This window comes from Pinus tabuliformis, chromosome 4_2, assembly GCF_031772625.1.
Source record: "Pinus tabuliformis cultivar Carrire ecotype Pingquan chromosome 4_2, CPIR1, whole genome shotgun sequence".
Classification (NCBI taxonomy): Eukaryota; Viridiplantae; Streptophyta; class Pinopsida; order Pinales; family Pinaceae; genus Pinus; species Pinus tabuliformis.
In genome coordinates, this window is record NC_142304.1 from 927,580,342 (window position 1) to 927,605,660 (window position 25,319).

General features: G+C 36.7%; 1 protein-coding gene across 1 annotated transcript; it reads right to left on the reverse strand.

Annotated features, from left to right (window-relative positions):
• Positions 1-14,533: 14,533 nt before the first annotated feature.
• Positions 14,534-24,244, reverse strand: LOC149172729 (uncharacterized). The gene is made up of 4 exons (XM_089426437.1): positions 22,476-24,244; positions 17,531-17,588; positions 15,113-15,812; positions 14,534-14,868 (listed from the first exon to the last, which is right to left on the reverse strand). The coding sequence occupies exons 1-4, from the start codon at positions 24,242-24,244 to the stop codon at positions 14,534-14,536; spliced, it is 2,862 nt and encodes a 953-aa protein (XP_089282563.1).
• Between the last annotated feature and the right edge of the window lie 1,075 nt (positions 24,245-25,319).

A 25,319-nucleotide genomic window follows, 5' to 3' on the forward strand; every position in this document is an offset into this window, starting at 1 on the left:
ATAGTCATATTAATATATTATAATATTAACGTAAATTTAGATTAATATAATATTAACCTTAATCAATATTAAATTTGCTATATTATAATATATATTAATATATGAAAAGATATATTAACTTTAGATCCGGGCGAGCCCATTAGTAGGAATGTAACCTCTGAGGGCCGGGAAAAACAAATGAATAAAATGATAGAGGTGGAGAATTTGATGAAATAAATTTTGTGCAATTATCCTTTAGCTAGATTTTTATTTATGCTCTAATAATTTTATATAAATATTTCCCACCAAAACATAAGAGAAAAAAATAATCTAAAATGCCTTATTTTAAAGACCAAGATCGGATTTTTTATTTATTTAATTATATGAAAACGAACTCTGCATTTAAAGATGTTTCCAACCAAAACATAAGCGCAAAAAAAAATCTAAAATGCCTTATCTTAAAGGCAAAGATCGGGAAAAAAATATCTATTTACATCAAAACGAACTCTGCTTTTCAATTTTTTAAAACTGAAAATGTGAATTTTCTATGATTGTGAAAGATTAGTGAAGATCCTTCAAGATTCTATTATTACGAGGCTGGGTTTTACAGGACACGCACTAAAATATTCGACTAAAATATTCACTTGTGCTGCTGACTGTCTGAATGATTGAAACCTTTATATTTAATACAGTAGATATTAGTAACGATCCGTCAAACTTCTATTATTACTACATTGAATTCCAATAGTTTTACCTTACATTGCATTGGATTCGAATAAATGTGGGTCAAGTATTTACTTGAGCTATTGATGGTCTTAATCCATGTTTCCAATGCTATAAGGAAAACAAAGGAATTTTTTTTTTTTTTTTTTTTAACGGCGTTATCCAAGAAAATATCAAAAGCGGTCTTAATATATGTTACCAATGCCATAACGAAAACGAAGGACTTTTTTCTTAAACGATTTTTTTTTGGAAAATATCAAAATCAATTTTTTGTTTGCCGCCTGTTGATAATGTCGTTGATAATCTTGGAATAATGTAAAAATGATATGTTCAGATAGAATTGATGAGATGTGTTTGATTCTATCTTAATTTGTATTGTGAGTTGGTGATCCGAATTATTTGAATTTAGATTGTTTTAGAGGCTGTCTATGTGTGTCTATATAATGTACTCGATGTCCACTACTAATTGTCCAAGCAATTTGATCAATAAAATTTGGTTTTATTCTTGTGCATCTCTTTGATTTTCTAATTTAGTATCAACGCTGAGGGTGATGTGAACTAAAAGATATGTTGTCGAGAGATCTTGGAGGTTTGATGCGGTTGTGGTTAAGCAGTGAAATCTGAGGTGGCCGCATAATTTTGACGCAGTCATCTGTTGCGGTGTACTATTTGTGCATGATCTAGATGTGATCGTTGATCGCAGAGAAGGGCCTCTGGCTGCGGCAAGAGCTAACGAGCCTGTCATAGGGCATTAAATGCCCATTTCGCTGCAAGCTCGATAGCCCGATAACACATCGCGCTTATTTTTTATTTATCTACTCACCGCGCGCGTGTTATCGGGCTATCGAGCTTGCAGCTAAGCGAACATTTAATGCCTTATGGCAGGCTCGTTAGCTCTTGCCCTCTGACTACTAGTGTCGTGGCCGTGTAGAGTACAGTGATCGTTTTGTGTACCCTATGTTTAAAAGCCAAGTTGACTTTGAGATGCTGACGAATTGTCCAATAGATCCTGTGTAAACCCTCGACCCATAGTCTACATACTAATTGAAAGAGTTCACGACCGGAGTTGCCGTTGAATATTTCACTCTTCACTGTGAAGTGTTTACCTTCTTTTTTCCTTTGAAACTGAAGTCGCCTGGTGGTATAAAGATTTCATAAGGAAAGTTATAAAGTTTTCATAACGAAAGTATTTTTGTGAACGTGAGTTTTTATATGGAGACATAAGGGATTAAAAAGGAAATTGAAGTCACTTAGTGGTATAGAGATTTCATAAGGAAAGTTTTAAAGTTTTCATAAGTGAGTTTTTATATGGAGACATAAGGGATCAAGAAAAAAAATATGGTAAAAGTATTTTGGGTGAAAATAATTCATATCAAGTTTGTATTTGGAGAGAAAATTGGGTTTGGTCCAAAAAAAAAAAAGAAATAAAGAGTATTTTTTCTCTTCGATTTATATTTGAAGTAAGATTAGAATCTTGTTTTTTAGATCCCGTGTATTTGGTTTTGGATCTGGTGAATTTGGATGTAGATTTGGTGAATTTGTTTGTAGATCTGGTGGATTTGGGTACATTTTGTTGATTGGAGACAAAACTTTTGTTATTATGTCAAATTTTTTTGCTGAAACTTATTTAAATGATTCCACAAGGCTTGATGGAGGAAATTATGCAAATTGGAATTTCAAGGTATTAACAGTTTTGGAGGGAAATAATTTGTGACCCATAGTGAGTGGGGCAGAGCCCAAACCCACTGTTGTTGCAGCTATTCTAGATTGGGAAAAAAGGGGAAGAAAAGCAAAGGTGTTGCTACGAATGTCAATTAAAGACAACATCACTCCTCATATTAGGGATTGCAAAACGTTCAAAGAAACATGGGATGTTTTCAAACGCTTGTATGGAACATCTAATACTAATAAGATTTTGTTCTTGAAGACCAAGCTTTTGTCAATTAAAATGGAGGCCAATGAAAGTATAAGCAATTTCATTTCCCATGTCAAAGAGCTAAGTGATAAGTTAGGAGACATTGGTGAAAAGGTGTCCAATACTGACTTGGTCACTATCGCATTAAATGGCTTAGTGCAACATTATCAAATATTTGTTTCAAGTCTTTCAGCTAGAGAGAAGCCTCCTACTTTTGATAAATTGACAGGTATTCTTCTACAAGAGGAAGAGAGGATGAAAAACTTCAATTTGGGCTCAAACTATTCAAATTTGACATTGGTAGCCAAGGGTAAGAAACCATAAAAAAGCAAGCCATGGGACAAAAGAAAAGGAGGAAAGTTTCAAGAAAAGCAAAAATGTATGGTACAATCTAAATTTCAACTTCATGATAAAATAAATGACGATTGTTATTATTGTGGCAAACCTAGACATCATGCTAAGGATTGTTATAAAAGGAAATATAATGAGCCTAAACAGATGAACAAAAGGCATAATGGGAATTTTGTGGACAAAGTCACATCAATCAATGATGGATTTAAAAATCTCAAATTGTTTGTTTCTAAGGTTTCATTGTTTGCTGACACTGATGATGTGAATGCTTGGTTCATTGATTATGGTGCATCACACCATATGTCTTGTAATAAGGAGTGGTCTGATGAATATCATGAGAACATTGATGGCACATTTGTTTATCTCAGAGATAATAGATCTCTTCAAGTTTAAGGATATGGAATAATAGGTATGATGTTACCTAATGGAAAAGAGAGACAAATCCATGATGTGATGTATGTTCCTGGAATAAAAAAAGAATTTGATTTTTGTTTCTACTATTGTTGATCAAGATCTAAAGGTGGAATTTGTCAAATCACATTGTGTTGTTAAATATATCCAGGAATGCTACAAGGTTATTGCCACAGTTACCAGAGTTGGAGATTTTAATAAGTTGAATGTGAGCAGGATAGGGCATCAAGCATTGGCATCTACAACAATGTCAATAGAAAGGTGATGGCATCAAAGGTATGGGCATTTAAATCACAATGATTTAATGTTACTTTAAAGAAAAACAATGGTTGAAGGTCTTCCTATTATGAAGAATAATCATGTTGAATGTGAAGCATGGGCACTTGGCAAGTAACATTGAGAGGAATTTCTTGTACATGAAGAAAAAAGGCAAAGAGAAATACTTGAATTAATTCATACTGATGTATGTGGACCTATGCAAACTAGATCTCTTGGAGGAGAATTGTACTTTCTTATTTTTGTTGATGATAGATATAGATACACTTGGGTCTATTTCATAAGAAAGAAAAGTGGTGTTTTTGAGTACTTTAAGGGATTCAAAAACATGGTGGACAAACAAACTGAGAAAGACATCAAAATTCTCAGATCTGATCACGGGGGAGAATACAAATCAAGAGCTTTTAATCAATATTGCAAAAGTCATGGGATTCTACAACAATTTATAGTGCCTCATACACCTCAGCAAAATGGAGTTGCTGAGAGGAAAAATAGAACACTAGTGGAATGTGCACAGAGCATGCTTCAAGGTAAAAATATCTCTAATAGTTTTTGGGATGAAGCCATTGATACTGTTGTTTATTTGAAAAATAGGATTCCAACCAAAAGTTTATATCTAAAAACACCTTTTGAAGCATTTTATGGATATAAACCAAAATTAAATCACTTAAGAGTTTTTGGATGCAAGGCATTTGCACATATTCCATAAGATAAAAAATAAAACTTGATGTAAAGTCAACTAAGTCCACATTCATTGGTTATTGTGATGATCAAAAGGCATACAAGTTATTTGATCCCACTTCACATAGATTACTTGCAAGTAGGGATGTGGTGTTTCATGAAAATGCAGATGAAGGTGATAAAATGAATAACACATTTGTATGGAATGATATTGATGATTATGTCAAAATAGAAGCAAGTTTTGAACAGGAATAGGAAAAGGTAAAAGATCAGGTACAGGTTCAAGAGTAGGAAGCGTCAAGCAGTGATGACACTCCAAAAAGAGAACAAGAGACTCCACAAAGCAGAAAGAAGGATGAAAGCAGTAAAACGCTAAGGAGGTCACCATGTCAAATTCTGATGTCTCATGTAATGAATGTTGTAGAACCCTCAATTTATGAAGAAGCTAAAGAATATAAAGAATGGAGAGATGCAATGAATGAGGAATACAACTCTATAATGAAGAATGACACATGGGAATTAACAAAATTTCCTAAAGATAAAGTTCCCATAGGATGCAAATGGTTGTCCAAACCAAAGTTTAATGCTGATGGTAGTATTGATAAGTATAAATCTAGATTGGTTGCAAAACGCTATTCATAAAAAGAAGGCATTGGTTACGAAGATACTTTTACACCTCTAGCTAAAATGAATACAATTAGAATGATGATTGCATTAGATACAAAACAAAATTGGAAAATGCATCATTTAGATATCAAATCAACTTTCTTAAAAGGTGAATTAAAAGAAGAAGTTTATTTGGTTCAACCTGAAGGGTGTGTAAACAAGTCACATGAGCATCTCATTTTCACGTTAACGAAAGCTTTGTATGGTTTGAAGCAAATACCAAAATGTTGGTATGTGAAAATTTATTCATTCTTCTATGAAAAAGGTTTTGTAAGAAGCAAAAGTAATCCTAACTTGCACATCAAGAGGGATGAAGATGGGAATATTTCCTTAATATCTTTGTATGTTGATGATCTTATCATAACAGGCAGTGCACTCAGGTTGATTGAAGAAATTAAAATTCAGTCGCCAAAGGTATTTGAAATGAAGGATCCTCGTGAATTGCATTATTGTTTGGGTCTTGAAATTTGGAGGGAATCTGGTAAGCCAATCATCACACAAAGAAAATATGCAAAGACAATCCTTGAAAGGTTTCATATGTTAGAATATAAATCAATGTCTACTCCTTTGGAACAAAATGCCAAGTTGTATAATGATGATGGATCTAAAGAAGTGAATGGACCTTTGTATCGTCAATTGGTGGGAAGTTTCAACTACATCACCACTACTAGGCCAGATATAATGTATTCTGTCAGCATCCTTAGTTAATTTTTGGCTAAGCCTTGCAAAAGCCATTGGAAAGCACAAAAGAAAGTCCTTCGATATTTGAAGGGAACAATTTATTTTGTTATTTTGTACACTGATGAATCTGATGTTGAGTTGGCAAGTTTTTTTGATTCAGATTGGGCTAGAAATACTGATGATAGAAGATCAAACTCTAGATATGCATTCAATTTAGGATCGAGGGTCACATCATGGAGCAGTAAGAAACAACCAACTGTTTCTTTGTCATCCATAAAAGTTGAATACAAAGCCTTGACCAATGCAACTTGTGAAGCTATTTGGTTAAGGAGGATTCTTGAAGATGTTGGAGATGTTGGAGAAAAACAAAGAGGACCAACAAGTATCAAATGTGATAACGAGAGTTCCATGAAGCTAGAGAATAATCGAATTTATCACGCCAGAACTAAACATATTGAGTTCTAACATCATTTTGGAAGGGAAAAGATACAATCAAATGGGATTCATTGAGTCTATTGTAATAAAAGTGAGAATGTAATTAACATTTCTACCAATCCTCTTGGAAATATGAACTTTGAAATATGTAGACAAGAACTAGGCATTGTTGAAAATCCATTTGTCCATTGAGGGGGGGTTTTGGAATAATGTGGAAATGATATGTCTAGATAGATTTGAAGAGATGTGTTCTCGTAGTTAGTGTTTGAGTTTATATGTCATGAGTTGTGTCTTCATAGTTTGTGTTGTGAGTTGGTGATCCGAATTATTTGGATCTAGATTGTCCTAGAAGCTGTCTATGTGTGCCTATATAATGCATTGGTTGTCTAAACAGTTTGATCAATAAGATTTGGTTTTATTCATGTGAATCTCTCTGATTTTCTAATTGTAAAGGGTTTTCCTAAATTTGAAGGACATTTTAATTTTAATATTATATTTTTTTAAAGAAAAACATCCCTATTTTTTCTACTTCAAATATTATTGAGGGAGACATTGCATTTGGTGACACTTCTTGGATATGACCATGGTGTAGCTCTCTCTCTCTCTCTCTCTCTCTCTCTCTCTCTCTTTCTCTATATATATATATAGTCATAACCTCGATCGAGGTGGAGGACTTTGAAATCCGTAATGAGGGCCGACGGGGAGTAATTCCATGTGAAGGACAATTTTCGCATCAGAGAGGTTGTTAGGATAGTTGTCGAATGGGTTGTGAACCTTCGAGAAAGTTGTTGCATGCTATAAGGATAGTTCCTTTCCATTTGTTATTCTTTCGCCTTCCAATTATGGGATATAGTGCCAGTGGTGCAAACATCATAGAGTATGCATGCGTTATCACCTTGTGCATGCTCTCTTGTCTAAGAACTTCAATTTGGGTAGTTGTTGTTGGAGGTTAGGGAGTTGAGCGTTTCTTCGCCTATGGTACATGTCGCTTCATCTGGAACCCTTGAGCCAAGTCAATAACAATCTTCTCTGGCGGTTGGTTGTCTGAGCTGACAAGAATTGAAGTGGCCTTCTAGTTTGAGGAGCATAACAATTGGATGGACCTCGGGTTGCAGGGAAGGAATTTGGTAAGATTTCTGGGCTTTTTGATCTACATTTGTATTTTCCTAGCCCTTTTCATGGCAATGCATTTTGGTTGTGCTCCATTTACTTGCTTTCAGGTGAATTTTGGGTTTGGTGTATGCATAAAAAAAAGATGTGCCCGACTCTCAACATTTGGAGGTTGGAAAATGATTCTGTGTGGGTCATCGGTGCATGAGGATCTTTCTTGGTTTGGGTGGCCTGGCCTCCGCTTACGGGTGGCCCTACTGCACTAGTTGAGCTAGGGAACTCCTGTTGGTGTAAGGTGGTGGTTGTGTAGTCTTGTTGGAATGATGGCGTCTTTCCTTGACTGCAAACTTAGACAGTAAATCCTAGGTCAATTAAAGTAGACTATCCTTAGAGTGGGTGCTTGGGTGCGAGTTTTGACATTTTGAGGCAGAGGGGGCATGCCTAGCGATGAGTATGGCCCTGTGGTCTGTCAAGGGGTAGAGGTGACTAGGCGAGTATGGAAAAAGCTATAGGGGTGAGTGGATTTAGTTGATGTTTTGGAACATCGTCATACTCACTCCCCTGGCCATCTAGTCCAACCTGACACTTTGTAGTCCCTAGACTTACAAATTGTTATATATCTGATCTGAAAATATAAGATAATTTAAATAAACCCATAAACAATAAGAGAGAAATAGATGGAAATTCTTCTTTATTAATCAAACCCTTATGGTAGGGCAACACCATACATTCACTCCCTAAGGAAGGAGAACACTCCACAAGCCATATGCCTGTTCATACAATATTCCTTGACCTCTCTCCCTGTGGAGTCTCTAGCCTCTATATAGACCTCATACATACAACACCATGGGTCATTACCATCATTCCCTCATACCATCGAACTAATACCATGGGCCCATTACATTATTACTAACTACTTGTGGTCTCTTACATGATAAGAGTTAACCACCTTATTTATTACTATGGCCCATCCCATTATTACATTATTCCCTTGGGTACCTCCCTTTGTACCCCATATTATCCCCCCTACGTATATAACATTCCATCTCCTTTAGCATGTTTCGTCCCCGAAACATGGGAAGAACACAAATAATAAGATCTACTCAAAAGAGTAGTCCACTGGTACCATGCGCGTGCATCTAGCCATCCAAGAGAAAGGTGAACCCTCGATCTCGTTGGTGCCTCGCTCGCTTGAGATGGAAGTTGACTGTGACAGCTCTTCTATGTTGATATGTAGTACGTGGATCTTCGCTCTTCTCTATTTGTCCTGCGGGGGTTGTTGTCCTTGTGGCTAATTGGTTTCCATCTTGTTGGTTGTTGTCTTGCGGGGTGATGTGGGTGATGATATGTTGAAGTTTTAGCCCACGGTGTCTTTTTCTTTAATTCACCCCTAACTAGAGCCTGACTGTTATATTGTGGTGCCTATTGTGGTGTCTTATTTTCAAATATTACTTCAACCACTGAGCCCTCATCGGATGTATCAGTACCTGTAACCTTTTCTGCTTCAGCCTCTGTTTGTGTTTGATTGTCGATCATCACTGGCTCATCATCTGATATGTTAGTTCCTAGAACATCTTCTACTTCAGCCTCCTTGGACTCTACTTGTTTATTAATGGAAATATCCTGTAATGTAATTTTCTTCTTTTTATACCAGAGCTTTAGGAATTTCTTCTGCACATTAATATTTATAGTACCCACCGATTCCATCCATGGGTATCCCAAAACAACATCCATATTATCCATCTCTGAAGTATAAAAATCACCATGCAACACATACTTATCCATAGAAATCTTCAAATCCTTATACACTTGAACATCCTCATCATCCACCTGTGTGTTTTCAATGTGTTTTGCTAGAACTTGCAATTTTTTTGCCAAATTAACATTGATAAAATTATGCTTGCAACTAGGATTTATAGAAACAATGATCTTCTCTTTCTGAATCAATCCATGAACCTGCAATAAGGAGATACCAGCAGAAAATAACCCTTTAGATTTCTTGGTTTCTTTCTTTCCCGTAAAAATAAAATCTTTGCTAGGCTATGTGTCTGTCTGTGTGAGCTTATCCACAAGATTATATTTACAGTCAAAGTGGTCACAAATAGTTTTTACGAACATCTCCCAAGTAGTTACCCTTGGATGGCATTTTTGATGACATTGCCACCATTGCCATCTTTTATGGTCCAAGTACATTTTTCCCACACTCAGCTGAGTCTCATCATCCATGATGTAATTCAATATGAAATATTTCTCCATTTGTGCTAGCCATTTGGTTGGATGAGAGCCATCAAATTTATACACGTTCTTCTGATCTAGGCCCGCCATCACAAAAATTTTGGCGAAAATTTGAAATGGCCACAATTTCGTCAATATTGCTCAGAATCCCTATTATGACCTGTTTTTGGAAATGGAACAACCATTCTGGATCTCCCCATGTGATATAAATCTTGATCCAGGCACTGGAATTTCATATCTACGTTGCAACTCTTCCGTCGTCACCAAAATTTATGCAAAAAAGAGCTGATTTTAAATCAGCGATATCTCCCGCATCCGGACTCTGATTCGACTGATTTGTTTTTTGAAATCAGGTATTTTTTCACAAAGAATTCAGATATGCAATTAGATTTTGCATATTTTTCCCCAAAACGTACATATCTGCGCCGCAAACTCGCTTCCCCGAAAAAATGTCTGCAACACCACTGATTTTTGGATTAGCAATATCTCCTTCATCCGGACTCCGATTTGGCCGATATTTTTTTTTTAAATCGGGTATTTTTTCGCAAAGAATCCAGATATGCAATTAGATTTTGTATATTTTTCCCCAAACTATACAGATCTAATCTACAAACTCGCCGCCTCAGAAAGTTCCTGCAAAAAATAAAAATATTTCTCCACTTTTGCCCAAAAAAGTGCTCCGATACCACTTGTTATATATCTGATCTGAAAATATAAGATAATGCAAATAAACCCATAAACAATAAGAGAGAAATAAATGGAAATGCTTCTTTATTAATCAAACCCTTAAGGTAGGGCAACACCATACATTCACTCCTTAAGGAAGGAGAGCACTCCACAAGCCATATGGATGTTCATACAATATTCCTTGACCTCTCTCCCTGTGGAGTCTCTAGCCTCGATATAGGCCTCATATATACAATACCATGCGTCATTACCATGGTTCCCTCATACCATCGAACTAATACCATAGGCCCATTACATTATTAGTAACTACTTGTGGTCGCTTACATGATATGGGTTAACCACCTTATTTATTACTATGGCCCATCCCATTATTACATTATTCCCTTGGGTACCTCCCTTTGTACCCCATATTATCCCCCCTAGGTATATAACACAAATTCAACTTATCTTGACTACGTTGGAGTACATGGGTGGACAACACCTTCACAACTAGAATGAAGTCGTTGCATTCCTCAACGATCTTCAAAAAAATCAATGGGACATCCTTGATCGTTTGGATTCTTTGTAGCGATTTCATAGGCATACGAATGACCACTTACATGGGTGGACAACACCTTCACAACTAGAATGAAGTCATCGCATTCCTCAATGATCTTCAACAAAATCAATGGGAAATCCTTGATCGCTTGGATTCTTTGTAGCGAGTTCTTAGGCATACCAATGACCACTTAGATGACTGTGGTTGATGTGGAGTTCCATGGCCATTAATATTTTTATCATTCTACTCCTCTGGGTGCTAGTCAAAACCAAATTCTCCTCCAATCTTGTGATGTTGGTTGGCTATTTGTTTGTTTTGTGTGTGTTTTTTGGCTATCTAAATGACTAATTTATGGTCCTTTTGTAAAGCTTGGTGAATTTTCCTTAGATTTTGCATTGCTCTCCTGGCCAACAAATATGGTTCGGTTGAGATTGGGAGAGCAAAGATCTTTCTTTATATCAAATGCAATATCTTGACAAATTAATAGATTTTTTTGAGTGACAAACAAAATAATATATTTATTTTATTATTATTTAAGTAATTATTTTGAATGTAAATAATCTTAGGAAAATTATATAATGAAATTTATTAAAATAATTTTAAAATTTTAATCATGTATTTAAGTTTTAGGTGGTTAATCTATTTATCTGTATATAAGAAAGAAAATATAATAACTAGTTATAAATAGTATTAAGTCTTATTCTAACACCAAAAGAAACATTTATTCTAGAAGAAATTCATCTTGGGAATAAAGATTTACTTAGGCTAAGAAGTGAGGGGCTTGGTGAAGGTGTAGTAAATTACGTTGTTCACAATAAGTGACAACTTTTGAGACTTGGCCAAGTTGTATTGTGAAGTAATGAAAAATGTTATGTGAAAGCTGAAGAGGTGGACATGAGAAAATAGAAGGCAAGGGAAGATACCACTTGAGGGCTCAGAGCTTTGCTTAAGATAATTAAATGAATGAGAAATTGCAGGATTTGAGAAAGATTCTCTTTAAAGAAGAATAGAGGTTGGATCCAACGAATAAAGGTTACACCGAATCACATCAATTTAGATACCTCTCAGTGGTGGACATTTATTAGCAAGTGAAAATAATCATGGAGAAAGGAGAAAGTCTTTGTAGAAAAGTTTGAAGAGCAACTATGAAATATTTCTATAACTAGATGAGACACAAAGGAAGATAAACAATATGGACAAAAAGATAAACATATTGATCAAACACTAGGTAGCATTAAGTTAACTAAATCAAAAGCCTAAATTGATCTATGTGAAACCATTTAGGTAAATCCATGTGAAACCATTTAAATAGATTCCCCACCTAACACACATATATATATTTTTAATTTTATTTATTATATTATAAACATAACCAATCATATAATGCATCCATCAATCCTAAACAATAATATAAAAACAATATTTACATATTTTCATCCCATTATGCAAAAAATAAAAAAAATAAAAAAAAATAAAAAATAAATAAATAAATAAAAACAAATAAATCTAAATCTCTTATAATATAAGACCAAAAAAAACTTAAATTCCTTATTGGTTTGATTCCCCTACCCATATTGTTATCTTTTACCTTTTCCCATCATATAATACAAGTTACCCAACTTTATATATATACCTACGTTTATTTTATATATAAAATCATATATTACTTTTAATTGCAATTTAAAGTAATATATGATTTTATAATGTTATATTTTCTTAATTTCATATAACGACCAATCATTACATAAAAGTTGATGTTTAAAAAAACAATCACTTATAGGATTTAAAGTTAGTCTAATTATAAATAAAAAATAAATATATTAATAATTTTAATTGTATTAAATCAATCACTTATAGGCTTTAAAGCTAGTTTAATTATAAATAAAAAATAAATATATTAATAATTTTAATTGTATTAAATTTTTAATATTGTATTTATTTTATAAAATTTAATTCGCTTTATCAAAATTGTTTTTTATATTAAGATTTAGATTTTCGAAAATAAAGATTTAGCCTTTAAAAAATTATTATTAAAAAAAATTAAAATATAAAGTTTGGATTTTTTTTTTTTTTTTTGTGATTTTCTTTGTAGATTTTTTTTTACACTTCAATATTAAATTTATCAGTTGTTTTAAAGTTTGACATTCAATTTTTCATTTTTAATGTAATATATTATTTTAATAACTTTTTTAAAATTGTATTTTTACATTTTACAATTTTTTTTAATTATGAAATTTTATATTTTATTATTTTTTTAAATATAAAAATAAAATTTAAATATTTTTTTTTTGTATTTTTCAATGTTAAATAAAACAAATTAATTTCAATAAAATTTAATTACCACTATTATTATCAATTGAAAAATAAAAATATTCCCCACAAATTTATGTTGTATTACCACATTTGTATAATTACTAAATAATCATAGAAACAATATTACTACATCACACGTATGTGGACATGTTCATGTTGATGGGGCATGGGGAAGTAACAACACAGAGAGGATCAGAAGGTCACAGGAAAAGAGGGGAAGTAGGTGGTGAAGACAGCGAGGCCAAATAAGGAAAGAGGAGCAAATGGCAAGAGGCGAGAAATAGCGGTGTAGTTAAGAGAGTAGCAGTGGGGAGAAGGCAACCAAGTGGGTAAATTAGAGAGCAAAGGGAGAAGTTGGAGATAACTACCTCTAGATGCATGAGAGTAATAGGGGCGGGATAGAGAAGGTATATGGAACTATAAGAAAAAAGAGGCTATAAGAATAGAATCCAAACAGATGAGAATCCAAGACTAGAGATAAAACACAATCAAAAAAGGAAATGAGATCATGGATGAAGTCGACGCCCACTAAAGACTCTTGATACCTAGGGTTTTTCTTAGAAGATCCGTTTGGAGTAAAAAGGGAAATAACAGCTTGTCCTTAATGCACCATGGAGCCAGATGCGTCACATCGTTTAGTCATTGTCCACGGAAATAGGAATTTCCAATTAAAAAATGGAAAGAGGGGAAGAGTGATGGTACTCCTCCTGCCAAAGCTCATAAAAGTGGGCCAAACAATACCCACAAGATGGCTTGCAGGGGCACTTAAAAGATATGATGACCAGAACAAACAAAAACTCAAATTCGCAAAGAATGAGCAATGGAATAAGTAAAAACTCATTGAGAAAGGCGGCAAACAACAGGGAAAGACAATTATCATGCACAAGAGCCAAGCTAGCCATGGCTTGGCATTTCAAATGGAAATCAATGCATTGCTAAGATTATTCTCAATAATATAAATATTTATTCAATCACTTATATATGGGGAGTTTGGCATTTCAAATGGAAATCAATGCATTGCTAAGATTATTTTCAATAATACAAATATTTATTCAATCACTTATATACGGATGGGTGGCTTGGCATTTCAAATGGAAATCAATGCATTGCTAAGATTATTCTCAATCATGCGAATATTTATTCAATCACTTATATACCGATGGGTTATCTTTATTTTATAATAAGTTTTTACAAAGAAAAATCTAAGATCTACGCAGCAAGGTTATATAGATCTGTTGTTGATACCTGTGAGACTAATCAATACAAATATTTATTCCAGAACTTCATAAGCTGATACCTGTGAGACTAATCAATACAAATATTTATTCCAGAACTTCATAAGCGCCTGGACGGATCATAAATACAAATTTGAAGCGAACTTGTTATTAACATTTTTCATACTGATAAAATCACTGTACAAATCACAAAATCAACAAACCATTAGAACACGGATATTGCATAGACCCCACACTTGCGAACAACGGAGTTTGACTTATTCGATTCCTCTCCCTCAGATTATAGAAACTAGAAAATTAATGTGAGGCGTTAGACTTTGGAAAATATGTAAGCAGATGAACCACCTCGCGCATGGTGGGTCTGCGGACACTTTGCATTTTTATGCAGAGGAGGGCTACGAAGAATATATGCATAGCTTCCTCCATACGAACATTGGAGAGCCTTGGATCTATAATCCTCCAAACTTCTTCTTTGGCGGATTTAGTTATCATCTTCGCCCACCCTGCCGTGTTCATGCCCTCTTCAAATTCACAATCGCCCACTGACTTCTTTCCCGTAACAAGTTCAAGAAGAACCACACCAAAGCTGTATACATCGCTTTTCTCGTCCACTTTCAAAGTGTACACGTACTCTGGTTTTAACGTCAAAGGAAATGGCAGTGATGAAATCAATACTTCATCAAAAATCACCCAAAAAAAAAAAAGATATCAAATCCAATAACTCAATCTCTAGTTTCATTATCCTTCCTTCACTGGATTTAGTCCAATAATCATATCAAATATCAAATAGTTGCACGCCTTCACAGTAGATCTATACTTCTACTCTACGTGTAGATTATACAAAACCAAAAAACTAAAATTCCAATGCTAGTTTACCTGGTGCTATGTAGCCAAAGGTGCCTGCAACGGAAGACATGTATTCGGAAGGGCCAGAATGTTGCAGGAACTTGGCTAGCCCAAAATCTGCAACATGGGCTTCAAAGTTGGCATCCACAAGAATATTGTTGGATTTCACATCGCGATGGAGGATAAGCGGACGACAATCATGGTGGAGATAACACAAACCCTTGGCAGCTTCCAATGCAATTTTGTATCTCGTATTCCAGTCGGCCAGAAGTTGGCCACTGTTTCCATGAAGTAGCTCTCCCAGGCTTCCATTAGGCATGTATTCATACACCAGAAGATTAGTGTCATGGTTGGAGCAAAACGCCAACAATTTAACTATGTGTCGGTGGCGGATTTTCCCCAGAGTCTTGATCTCTGCAGAGAAACCATGATCATTTGAAGAGCCTCTTCCATTAATCCTCACAAGTTTCTTCACTGCGACTTGTTCGCCACTGGGCATCATGCCTCTGTACACAACTCCCGCCCCTCCTCTGCCGATGACATTCTCTTCTTTTAAGCATTCCATGATGTCATTGCTTCCAAAGTTCAGTTTTTGGAAGGCCGTCATCTTCCAGGACTTGGCATCGCCTTCTTTTTTGACGGATCTGGCCTTAATTATGACAACTCCGATTGCCAACGCCAGTAAGCACAAGAAAAGTCCGAGTGCTAACAGGCCTAGGAGAAGTCCAAGCTTGATGTGTTCTCGGACGGTCGGATGAAAGAACTGCAAGGTCGCGAGCATGGTCCGAATAAGTGTTGAAAATATAATTTCAACTGCGATCGCCGATATCGCATCGGCAAAGTCGAAGTGAAGGAACTATAAAGAAGCTTTTGTGTTTCCGACGAGCGATCGCCGATATCGCAATCGGCACATCGCTATCGGCAATATCATAGGGTCGGGGTCTTTAAATTGAGTAAAGTTGCGATGCGATGGAGCGGACCCGACAACATGATAAATAGCTTTTGATAAACTTTCAAGTCCGCGCTCAGGGCTTCCGATATCCTTGTCCACCGTCCGATTTGATTGAATGCTTTCCGCCGTTGATCGTTTGAAACCTGCACACGGGCCTGCGTACAGTCAAGTTTTGCGTGGAGTGAAAAATTTTTGGTTTAATCGCAGTGGAAGAAAGGACATAAAATTTAATGCGTCAACGTAGAATTAAGTGGTGGCCTTTAATATGGTGATGGGCATACATTCCATACGTTTTTTTTTATATATTTGTTTACATACGACATGTGAAGTCTTATATGTGTGTTAGGTGTAGGATTTAATTTGTATGTTTTCGTATTAAGTTTTTGATATGTGTATGAGTCACGTAAAATGTGCTCATTTATTACTGTGTTGACTTTTGTTTCTTACATGGCACACGGGAAGTTTTAGTGTGTATACACAGTAGAGTAAAATATGAGGGTTCAAAAAAAACACACAGTAGTGTGTAAAATGTGAAGAGCCAGAGGGTAAATGCACAGCAGTGCACAAATGTATTTGGTAATGTTTTGTGAGGCATTGTAAAACAGAGGAATAGCAAAAACCATGTGTGGTTTTGCACAAAGGAAATGGTGGAGCGATTTTTGTAAGTCTGAGTAAATTTGTTTTACAGCAGTAAACTTATGTAAATTTTTATATTACAGCAGTAAAGTTTTTGTTACAGCAGTGAATGTAAAAAGGGATCTACAGCAGTTAACCCAGTAATTTCTCAGAAATCTTTTATGGTGTTGAAATACTCTGTCTCTCAGTGAATTTTTTTTTAAGTCTTCTGTGCACAAAAGGATCCTGGAGAAAAGTAAAAAACAGAGCATTGCCTCTGTGTGTGTTTGAAAATTGGTTTTGGTATTTCCCCAGCAAAAATATCCAACAGTGGTATCAGAGCAGGCTCAGGCTCTTTAAAGAGGTTAAAGAAGCTGAAGGGAGAAGGTTGTTGCTGCAGCAAAACTTCTCAGACAGACAGAAGACTCAGACAACAAAGGGTTCAGGTATTTCTCAAAGATTTTTCTTTGTGTTGCTGCTGAAAGAAACAGTGAGTTTTTTTTAAATACACAGTCAAGGAATGGCCAGCACAAGCACTGATATGGGTTTGTTTAACACCCAGCTCCCACAGTTTAATGGGAAGAACTATGATTATTGGTCAATAACTATGACAGCCCTGCTTGCCTCCCAAGACTTATGGGAAATAGTTGAAGAAGGTTTTGAAGAACCAGCAGATGAAACTGAGTTCAATGCATTAACTCAGGGAGAGAAGGATCTGCTTAAGAACAATAGGAAGAAGGATTCAAAAGCCCGAGTGTTGTTGTTTCTAGCAGTAGACCAGAGTATGTTTCCAAGGTTAGCAACAGCTAAGACAGCCAATGAAGCATGGCAAACCCTCAAGACAGCCTATCAAGGCATGGAGAGAGTGAAGACAGCTAAACTACAATTGCTGAGAAAGGATTTTGAGAACTTGAACATGAAGGAGTCAGATAACATTGACTCATTCTTCACTCATGTGATTGGTGTAATCACACAAATGAGAACTCATGGAGAAACCATTGAAGACAGAAGAATTGTGGAGAAAATATTGAGGGTCTTACCCTCAAGGTTTGATGCCATAGTCACCACCATTGAAGAGACAAAGGATCTCTCAAGCTATTCAGTTGATGAGCTACATGCATCACTGATAACACATGAGCAGAGGTTGAGTAGGAATGAAAACTCATCTCTTGAGCAAGCCTTCAAGACCCAGATGTCCTTTGGAAGAGGAAGAGGTCAAGGCAGAGGAAGCAAAAGAGGAAGAGGCAGAAGCCAGAACAGAGGTGGAAGGAACAACCCATCAAATGCACAAGGAAGAGGCAGCAATCCAAATCAGAACCAAGGCCAACGCAGCAGCCAACAAGGAGGACAATATCATGCTCAAGGACAAAGGTATGATAAATCTAATGTTCAATGCTATTATTGCAAAAAGTATGGACATTATGCTAGTGATTGTAGAAAGAAACATCATCATATGAACACTAGACAAAATGCAAATGTTACTAGAGAAAACAGCAGTCAAAGTAATGTGTTGTTAGCCTGTAACATGGCTGAAACAAACAGTGAGGAAATTTGGTTTTTAGACTCAGGTTGCAGCAACCATATGACAGGGAATATAGCCCTCTTTTCAGCCTTAAATCAGAATTTGAAATCAGAGGTCACACTAGGAACTGATAGTAAAGTGTCTGTTATGGGAAAAGGGGAGGTAAAAATATTTTCAAAACAAGGAGAAAGGAAAACCATAGCAGATGTATACTATGTCCCCGGAATGAGATGTAACCTATTGAGTGTTGGACAGCTTATCCAAAAGGGTTACAATGTTTATTTTGTAAATGATGTGTGCACCATCATGGATATACCACCCAGCAAAAGATGCATTGCTGAAGTGAAGATGACAAGGAACAGGATGTTCCCTCTCCGGATCCGGGCAGACTTGAAGAACGAGAAGGAAATGGCAGCAGTCACCCAAGAGGCCTTCCAAAGCGTGCCAAAGGATGAGAACTGGTTATGGCACTTGAGATTCGGGCATCTAAATTTTGGAGGTCTAAATTTGTTGAGTAGGAAAGGAATGGTAAAGGGATTACCATTGATAGAGAAACCGGACAGCTTATGTGAAGGCTGCATTTTGGGAAAACAACATAGAGAAAGTTTTCCATCAGGGAAGAGCATAAGGGCAAAGACACCCTTAGAGATCATCCACTCAGATTTGTGTGGACCAATGCAAGCTCCATCATTAGCAGGCAGCCTATATTTCTTGACATTCATTGATGATTTTACAAGAAAGACTTGGATATATTTCCTTAAAAACAGAAGTGAAGTCTTTGAGAAATTCCAAAATTTCAAAGCACTTGTTGAAAACCAAAGCGGGCTGCACATTAAAGTTTTGAGAACTGATAGAGGAGGTGAGTATATCTCAAATGAATTCCTAAGATTTTGTAGAGAAGATGGAATTCATAAACAGTTTACAGCAAGGTACACCCCACAGCAAAATGGAGTTGCTGAAAGGAAGAACAGGACCATCATGGATATGGCGAGGAGCATGTTGAAGGCAAAGCATTTGCCAAATGAGTATTGGGCTGAAGCTGTACATTGTGCAGTTTATATATTGAACAGGTGTCCTACAAAAGCAGTCTTGAACAAAGTGCCAGAAGAGGCATGGAGTGGAAGAAAGCAAGGAGTCACCCACATGAGAGTTTTTGGATGTGTGGCTTATGCACACATTCCAGATCAGCTAAGGAGGAAGTTGGACAGCAAAGGGGAGAAATTTCTATTCATTGGATACAGTGATGAATCCAAAGCCTACAGGTTGTACATTCCATCTACCAAGAAGTTTTTTGTCAGCAGAGATGTTCAATTCATTGAAGAGGAAGCTTGGGATGGAAGCATAGAGAAGACAGTTAATGTCAAGAACTGTTTGTCTCATGATGAAGATGAAGAGGAAGTGGCTGAAATGAATCCCCAAACAGCAGCGCCAACACAAGGACAGCAAGGGACACCATTGAGGACAATACAAGGACAGCAAGGTACACCATTGAGGATAAATGAGGGTGCTTCTCCAAGCACACCACAAGGAGGAAATTCAAGTGCATCTTCAAGCACTTGCACACCAAGTGAAAGAGGTAAGAAATTTAGAAATCTAAGTGAAATTTATGAAGAAGGAATGAATTCCTTATTTGTCTTGTATTGTCATGTTGATGATCCTATTCATTTTGAAGAAGCTATTAAAGATAGGAAATGGATAGAAGCTATGGATGAGGAGATGAATGCCATAGAGAGAAACAAAACATGGGATTTGGTTGAGCTACCAAAAGGCAAAGAAGTCATTGGTGTGAAATGGGTCTACAAGACCAAAAGCAATGCTGAAGGCAAGATTGAAAGGCATAAAGCAAGGCTGGTTGTTAAAGGCTACAAGCAGCAGTATGGAAGAGATTATGAGGAGACTTTCGCCCCGGTTGCAAGAATGGAAACCGTGAGAGCAGTGCTGTCCATAGCAGCACAAAACAAATGGAAAGTCTACCAAATGGACGTGAAGTCAGCATTCCTAAATGGAGTGTTAATGGAAGAGGTCTATGTGGAACAACCTCTCGGATATGAGAAGAAAGGTGAAGAGCACAAAGTGTGCAAATTGAAGAAAGCTCTTTATGGGCTGAAGCAAGCGCCAAGAGCATGGTACAGCAGGATAGATTCATATCTATTAGATAATGAATTTGACAAATGTGAAGGAGAACCCACAGTCTACATCAAGGAAAAAGATGGTAAAATTTTAATTGTTGTCTTGTATGTAGATGATGTTATTTTCACTGGAAATGATATTTATCTTATTGAGAATTTTAAATCAGTCATGAAGGATGAATTTGAAATGACTGACATGGGTTTGTTGAGATACTTCTTAGGCATAGAAGTAGATCAAAATGAAAAAGGAATTTTTATATCTCAAGCAAAATATGTAAATCAAGTTTTGGGCAGATTTAAGATGGAAGAATGCAAGGCAGCCATCACTCCCACAGTGATGGGATTAAAGCTCAGCAGAGAGGACAGCAGCAAGGATTTTGATCCTAGCTTGTATAAAAGTATTGTAGGCAGCCTTATGTATTTAACAGCAACTAGGCCTGATTTAATGTATGCTGTTAGCTTAATTTCCAGATTTATGGAGAGGCCAAAGGAGTCACATTGGCAGGCAGCAAAGAGAATTTTGAGGTATGTCAAAGGCACTAAAATGTTTGGAATTCTATATCATGCCTCAGAACATTCAGATTTGGTTGGGTACACAGACAGTGATTGGGCTGGAAGTGTAGATGATCGGAAGAGCACTTCCGGTTATGTTTTTAACATGGGTTCAGGAGCCATCTCATGGGCTTCTAAGAAGCAATCCATTGTAGCATTGTCTACAGCAAAGGCTGAATATGTGGCAGCTACAGCAGCAGCATGTCAAGCAGTGTGGATGAGAAGAATGTTGAGAAGCTTAGGCCAAGAGCAGGCAAAAGCGACAGTGATATTTTGTGACAATAGCTCAGCCATTGCATTGTCAAAGAATTCAGTGTTTCATAAGAGAACGAAACACATTGATACAAGGTTTCACTACATCAGAGAATTGGTGAACAATGGAGAAATTGTCTTGGAACATTGCAGGACTCAAGAACAGGTAGCAGACATCTTGACAAAGCCGCTGGATCAGAAAAGCTTTGAATTTTTGAGGAAGTGTTTGGGTATGATTGAATGCCCGACAGTTGAAATTAAAGGGGAGTGTTGAAAATATAATTTCAACTGCGATCGCCGATATCGCATCGGCAAAGTCGAAGTGAAGGAACTATAAAGAAGCTTTTGTGTTTCCGACGAGCGATCGCCGATATCGCAATCGGCACATCGCTATCGGCAATATCATAGGGTCGGGGTCTTTAACATGAGTAAAGTTGCGATGCGATGGAGCGGACCCGACAACATGATAAATAGCTTTTGATAAACTTTCAAGTCCGCGCTCAGGGCTTCCGATATCCTTGTCCACCGTCTGATTTGTTTGAATGCTTTCCGCCGTTGATCGTTTGAAACTTGCACACGGGCCTGCGTACAGTCAAGTTTTGCGTGGAGTGAAAATTTTTTGGGTTGATCGCCGTGGAAGAAAGGACATAAAGTTTAATGCGTCAACGTAGAATTAAGTGGTGGCCTTTAATATGGTGATGGGCATACATTCCATACGTTTTTTTTTATATATTTGTTTACATACGACATGTGAAGTCTTATATGTGTGTTAGGTGTAGGATTTAATTTGTATGTTTTCGTATTAAGTTTTTGATATGTGTATGAGTCACGTAAAATGTGCTCATTTATTACTGTGTTGACTTTTGTTTCTTGCATGGCACACGGGAAGTTTTAGTGTGTATACACAGTAGAGTAAAATATGAGGGTTCAAAAAAAACACACAGCAGTGTGTAAAATGTGAAGAGCCAGAGGGTGAATGCACAGCAGTGCACAAATGTATTTGGTAATGTTTTGTGAGGCATTGTAAAACAGAGGAATAGCAAAAACCATGTGTGGTTTTGCACAAAGGAAATGGTGGAGCGATTTTTGTAAGCCTGAGTAAATTTGTTTTACAGCAGTAAACTTATGTAAATTTTTATATTACAGCAGTAAAGTTTTTGTTACAGCAGTGAATGTAAAAAGGGATTTACAGCAGTTAACCCAGTAATTTCTCAGAAATCTTTTATGGTGTTGAAATACTCTGTCTCTCAGTGAATTTTTTTTTAAGTCTTCTGTGCACAAAAGGATCCTGGAGAAAAGTAAAAAACAAAGCATTGCCTCTGTGTGTGTTTGAAAATTGGTTTTGGTATTTCCCCAGCAAAAATATCCAACAATAAGGACGGATTCCCTGCAAAATATCTCGCATCAAATAAGGAAGACAGACCGTCTGGAACACGGCCCGAAAAGTTATTGTAAGAGAAATCCGCAGAGCTCAAGTTAGGCATGTTCTCAAATTCTGTAGGGATGCTCTCGTTTAAGTGATTTCTTGATACATTGAGAGAGTTCAGATTGGGCATCCTGGTGATTTCCACTGGGATGGGACCAGCTAACTCGTTCCGGCTAAGATTAATGTCTATCAAAACACTACACTTGCTAATTTCCTTAAGAATCATACCAGAAAACCTGTTGTTACTCATATGGATTATAGAAATATTCTTCAGTTGGCCAATCTCTGGCGGAATATTACCTGTTAATTGATTTTCACTGATCAAAAGTGTCTGAAAAGAAGATAATTTACCGATAGATGAAGGAAGAGAGCCATTCAGCCTGTTATTGGAAATTTTCATTAGCTTTAGCATGGACGATATATTATTAATTTCCTCTGGTATGCTCCCACTAAGATAATTGCTGTGCAGTTGGATCTTAGTCAGCCTGGACAAATATAGCAAGCCCGCAGGTATCGAACCGTTCAAACGATTTTGATCCATGCGAACCCAAACCAGAGAATTGCACGTGCCCAGAGACTCGGGAATGGGGCCGCCGAATAAATTATCGAATATCATCAATGACTGGAGTTTTCCACCGTTGCAGAGATTCGGAGGGATGGAACCAGTCAGTTTTTTGGAAGAAACATCCACTTCTTGAAGCTTTCCACTTACGCCCAGTTGCTCAGGCAAGGGACCTGTGAAATTGTTCTGCCAAAGACGCAAAATCTGCAGATCTGGCCAGTCCCCAATGAAGGATGGAATACCACCATGTAGTCTGTTCCCAAACAGATTCAACAGTCTCAACTCTTTTAGGTTCCTGAGTTCCAAGGGTATTTCTCCAGAGAGATTGTTCTTGCATAGATCCATGGATTTTAACCTCCGAAGATGGCCTAGCTCAGGGGGGATAGGGCCACTGAGGTTATTTCTATATAAAAACATCGCATGCAGACTTTTCAGACCGCCAAGCTCCAAAGGAATTGCACCGCTAAGACCACAACTAGTCATATCAAGAAGTACAAGCTTGCTCAAATTTCCTATCTCAGGAGGAATCCCACCATCGAATACATTATTGTCGCGTCCTAAAAGAAGCACTTTTAAGTTTCCCAGATTGCCAAGCTCCCGCGGTATTCTTCCACTCAATTTATTTCCAGCCAATGAAAGATACTCTACATTCTTCAGTTTCCCATACTCACAAGGAATGCTGCCCGAGAAGTAATTTCCTGCAAGGGAAAGATGCCTGAGCTTCACGAGATGCTGCAAATCCGGGGGCAATATCCCTGACATATTGTTGTTATAGACATCGAGGACCTCTAAGTTCCTCAATTTTGACATGTTGGAAGGAAGGCTGCCAGTGAACATGTTATTGGAGAGATTCAGCAAACGGAGGGCAGGTAGATTTGTGATCTGACTCGGGAACGGGCCTGAAAGACTCATCGCAGAGAGATTTAGAGCCACTACTCGGCCAATATGGTCACATTGGACGCCAGTCCATGAGCAATGGGTGGTGTGATTGGAAGCTTTCCAGCTATCTAATAGATGATTCCTATCAACCATTGCTCCTTCCATTGAAATCAGCAGCGTGGAATCTCTATGGAACGAAGAATTGGGGATATGAGCGGCAGATGGGTATAGAAACAAAGCATTCACAAGGAAAACAAATATTTGCAACCTCATGTTGAACGATGGCAATACTATGTTGTGCTATGGCTGTCAACTATGAGAATAATGTTAATTCTCACTGCACTATAACTATGAAATCACAGTCAAAATCCATACATATCAACAGCTGTGTCATTGCATAAACGCGTTATGTTTAACCTGCAAGCATACCACCTAATAGATAGAATTACACTGCAAGCATACCACCTAATAGATAGAATTACAGTCAATTACAGTCCCTGCATTTCATATGGTCAAGTAATTCACTAAGTCCTGAATCTTCCCTTTATTCAATTTTTCCAACGTCATAAGTGCTTTTCAGTGTTTCCAACGTGATTAAGGGAAATCAATGCTACCGATGAATAGACTGCATTCCCTTTTATATTTGTATTTTATACAATCATCTCATCTTTAGTGTTCATTTAGTGCTTTTGGTTTGTATTTTTCTTTAATTTGATTGGGTTGGAGTTTACATCCTCGCTTGTTCATTGATTGACATTTAATTATAGTATCCAATTATATTAAAGGTTGCCTATATATGGTTGTTGTTTTTCTTTTTTATCTAGTTGAGTGGAGGCTGGAAACGGTATTTTTACTTCGTCTTTGGTTGTGTGCTTTGTACATGGTTATTAGTTTTTCTTGCTAGGGCACTTAATGGATTTGCTTATGAAATATAGTGACCATGCTTATTATCTTTGTTAGGGTGGGAATTTAATTTATAGCTACCACAAGTCTATATTGTATTGTGATTTTGAGGTCCATTGAGTTGTATAGTTCTCTACTAGGTTGAATTTTCATTTGTAGTTTGACTATGTTATAGTTTATCTTGCCACTCTATTGTTTGGATTTGCTAGAGGTCATCTTTGTTTGTTGTTTTGTGGTCGAGTTAGCATTTTTCTTTACAAGGTCATGCTATGGTTTGTTCACTAATTGGCATGTATCCATTGTGTTATAGTTTACCTTGTGTCTTAGTGATAGGGCTCCGCTATTGGTTGGCAATAACTAAAGCGCAACATGTTGTACATTGGTTTTATGTTGGACATTGAATTTCTACATTATAGCGGGTTTGCATTGAATTATGGTTCTACAG